We start from the raw sequence: 2,474 nt of genomic DNA, 5'->3' as shown, positions 1-2,474 counted from the left end.
CTGAGATCACACCATTGCACTCCAGCCTGGGCAACAGGGAATGGGGTGAGGCTCCCCCTCAAAAAAAAAAAAAAAGAACTGAAGAAACTGAGGCTCAGGGATACCAAGTAATGGGTCTAAGGCCCTGCAGCCAGAACATGCTGGGACCAGTGATTTGAACCCCAGCTATTTGCCTCTATCATTAGGCCTCTGGTGACCCATGTGGAGTTGTAATTATAGAAAGGGAGTCAGGCTGGTGGCAGCAAGGGAAAGCAAAAAAGGAGAGCAGATAAGCTATAAGTCTGCCTTTCTTCATGGTCCAGAACACATACCCCTCCTGTGCAAATAACTCACAATCTTCCTGTGCCCAGCTATCGTCACCTCCACTGATAGAAATATGTAAGTTATCTCACTATAACCTTTGCTTTGTCAGTACTGCACAAGACCCTCTTCAGCACACTGCATAAGCAACAGTCTATAAACTCTCCAGCAAGACTGTCTCCTTGCAGTCAGCTCCTCTCTTGCTGACCTGCCCAGTGCACCCTTGCAACATATTTTCATACTTTCTCTAAGAAATCTGACTTTTCTTTTGCCTACAACTGTCTTGGTAAATTCTTTTTTTTTTTTGAGACAGTCTTGCTCTGTTGCCCAGGCTGGAGCACGGTGGCACAATCTCTGCTCACTGCAGCCCCTGCCTCCCGGGTTCAAGCAATTATCGTGCCTCAGCCTCCCAAGTAACTGGGATTACAGGCATGAGCCACCACATCCGGCTAATTTTTGTATTTTTAATAGCGGGGTTTCACCACGTTGGCCAGGCTGGTCTTCCTGACCTCAAGTGATCTGCCCACCTCAGTCTCCCAAAGTGCTGGGATTATAGGCGTAAGGCACTGCGCCTGGCCTTGGTAAATTCTTCTTACTCCCCGTGCCACCAGCCCCAGATAGTTACCAATCACCTGCAACAACCCAGGTTTAATGTTGTGCTTCCATTCCAGGCCACCGTGCAGATGGAGGGCGGGAAGCTGGTGGTGAATTTCCCCAACTATCACCAGACCTCAGAGATCGTGGGTGACAAGCTGGTGGAGGTGAGTGTCCTGCTGGTCCCTGGGATGATTACTGGACATTTGTCTGTCTCCTGGCCACAGCCCCTCAGAGGTAGGCCTCTGGGCAGCTGGCTTTACCAGCACTTCCCTTGTGTCAGGTTCTATGCTGAGTGCTGGATGCACATGATGTCATTTGGTCTTCAAATAACCCTGTTAGGTGGGGATTTTGGTCTCCATTTTAGGAGGAGACTGAGGCATGGGGAAGCTAAGTGAGGGAGCACACAGCTTTGATGACAGAGCTGGGATTTGATGCTAAGCAGCCTGACTGCAGCACGCACACTCAGCCACCTCTGGGGCACAAGACTGGAAGCCCGGAAGATCCTTCCCAGAATATAAATAAAGGAGGTGGTCCAGGTGGGCTCCTCCAGGGACAGCCACCACTCCACTCCATTTCCATGAGGGACATCAGGCGCCTTCTACCAGATCTTCTGATTTATCCAGAGAAGATGGAAATTTGCACTTCCATGTGAAATCTCCACACTATTAAATATTGGCAACTAATTAAAAAATTCTTTCAATATTGGCAGGTCCAACACACACATCTGTGGACCCTCCTACACAGGAGGTGGTGCCCTGGGAGGCCCTTCCTCTCACTTCTGTTTCTTTCCCGTGGGTCTCCAAGTTTTCCCCAGGTGGAAGAAATGGATGTGAAGTTAACAGGGAAAAGAAGGCATTTCCACACTTCATTCCGTCACTGTGAGCCTGTGACCTGCGTCAGAGACCCTCTGGGGTCCTGTTTGGTCTAGAAAGGGCCCTTCCCTCCTCCCTGAAGCTCTCCAGCAGGGAAGGCGTGATGAGGGAGGCAGGGTTTGTGTGACCCCCTTGCTTCTCCTTCTTTGATCTTTCTCTCTCTCTCTGTCTGTCATTTCCTCGTGCCCTCATCTCAAGCCCTGTCAAGAGGAAAGGAGCACACTGCCTCTCTCAGACACTGGTGTAAATGATTTACACCACAGACACTTATTTCAAACAGCTCTGGAGGCTGGGAAGTACAAGCTCAGGGTGCCAGCATGGGCAGGGGCTTATGAGGGCCCCCATCCTGGTTTCTTCACATGACAGGGAGACGTCATCTCTCTCGTGTCTGGTTTTTTTTTTTTTTTTTTTTTTGAGACAGAGTCTTGCTCTGTTGTCCAGGCTGAAGTTCAGTGGCGTAAACTTGGCTCACTACAACCTTCACCTCCCAGGTTCAAGCAATTCTCCTGCCTCAGCCTCCCGAGTAGTTGGGATTACAGGTGCGCACAACCATGCCCAGCTATTTTTGTATTTTTAGTAGAGACGGGGTTTCACCATGTTGGCCAGATTGGTCTGACCCCATGATATGTACTGCCTTGGCCTCCCAAAGTGCTGGGATTACAAGTATGAGCCACTGTGCCCGGCCTGTTTTTTTTTTTTTTTTTT

The 2,474-nt window shown here is 49.7% G+C and overlaps 1 protein-coding gene across 1 annotated transcript in view; it reads left to right on the top strand.

The window, feature by feature from the left end:
- The window catches only part of FABP6 (fatty acid binding protein 6, ileal), a 25,329-nt gene that overhangs the window by 20,101 nt on the left and 2,754 nt on the right, over window positions 1–2,474 (top strand). Inside the window, exon 5 of the mRNA XM_011966676.1 lies at window positions 972–1,061. Coding sequence (XP_011822066.1) covers window positions 972–1,061 — 90 coding nt within the window. The remainder of the gene's footprint in view (window positions 1–971; window positions 1,062–2,474) is intronic.

The sequence above is a fragment of the Mandrillus leucophaeus genome, unplaced genomic scaffold (assembly GCF_000951045.1).
Source record: "Mandrillus leucophaeus isolate KB7577 unplaced genomic scaffold, Mleu.le_1.0 Scaffold77, whole genome shotgun sequence".
Taxonomy (NCBI): Eukaryota; Metazoa; Chordata; class Mammalia; order Primates; family Cercopithecidae; genus Mandrillus; species Mandrillus leucophaeus.
Note: the sequence above shows the minus strand (reverse complement) of the source record. Positions and strands in the feature narration are given on the sequence as shown.